General features: G+C 36.0%; 1 protein-coding gene across 1 annotated transcript in view; it reads left to right on the top strand.

Annotated features, from left to right (window-relative positions):
* LOC103475696 (actin filament-associated protein 1-like 1) overlaps positions 1–1,091 on the top strand; it is a 15,269-nt gene that overhangs the window by 8,266 nt on the left and 5,912 nt on the right. Inside the window, exons 5-6 of the mRNA XM_008427500.2 lie at positions 6–78; positions 360–462. Of these exons, the coding sequence (XP_008425722.1) occupies positions 6–78; positions 360–462 (176 nt within the window). The remainder of the gene's footprint in view (positions 1–5; positions 79–359; positions 463–1,091) is intronic.

The raw sequence follows: 1,091 nt of genomic DNA, 5'->3' as shown, positions 1-1,091 counted from the left end.
GGCAGCCAGTGTAATAACACAGAAGGACTGAATGGATCAACATCTCCAATAATACAGAGAAAACTGGAGCTCGACAAGGTTTGTGGTTTTTTGTGTGATTTCCTTTCGCTTCAGCCTGTTTAGCTAAAAACAAATTGTCATCTTAGTGATGACAATGAGGACTTGAATGATGTTACCAATAGTAACACAGTTGTTCCTCTGGTTTTGTYGTGGCTGCTGAGCTGAGTCATTTTCCTCAGGTTTCCCATCCTGAGCAAGGCAKGATGATGTAACTCAGAGTTAACTATATATACTGATGCATTGGTTTTCCTTCTTGTTTTTTTCCTCATCATTTTTCTTATTTATTTTATTTTGCCCAGATGCTGCAGTCAGACAGACAAACATCGGACTCAGACAGCGGACCAATAGGAGACAGTCAGTCCAGCGCTTATGGACCAGGACGAGACATCGCCGACTCACTCAGTACGTCATCACAAACACTTGAGTTAGATTTACCATTCGATTCATAATCTCKGTGTGATTTACTTTAAATGTCTAAAATATGTTTTTGAGCATCTCTTCATGTTCCTTTTTCATCACTAGAACAGTAGCAGGAATCTAGTCTTTGCAGCTTATTTTACAGAAAAAGGGCAGCATGTTTTGAGTGATATTTGAGCACGTTTTWGAAAAACAAAATTAGAGGCACAACTTTTAGCTTACCTCTGACACAGAGATGTTGTTAGCAATGGTAAAAAAAAAAGCTAAATAAAATTCATTAACCACATTTTTACACTTTAAATCCAAAACTTTGCTACTTTCTAATCTTGTTAGAATCTACTTCCTTCTGTTTCAGAAATGTGGTCAAGGATAAAGTTCACTATTCACCAGCATAAATTAGATGTTTAATGGTTAAAGTTGTACTTTTATTGGGAGTTTCTTCACTTTGTTCCAGCAGCACAACTATAAATTAATGATTCAATAATAAACATGGACCTATAAAAACAAACATCATATTCTGTTTTTGTATCATGGCCAACAAAATGCATGATACATTTTGTTGGCCATGATACCAACAAAATGGTATCATGGCCTCAACAAATATAATTTGTTGA

This window comes from Poecilia reticulata, linkage group LG14 (genome assembly GCF_000633615.1).
Source record: "Poecilia reticulata strain Guanapo linkage group LG14, Guppy_female_1.0+MT, whole genome shotgun sequence".
Classification (NCBI taxonomy): Eukaryota; Metazoa; Chordata; class Actinopteri; order Cyprinodontiformes; family Poeciliidae; genus Poecilia; species Poecilia reticulata.
The sequence above is the reverse complement of the archived record's forward strand: the minus strand, read 5'-3'. Positions and strand labels throughout refer to the sequence as shown.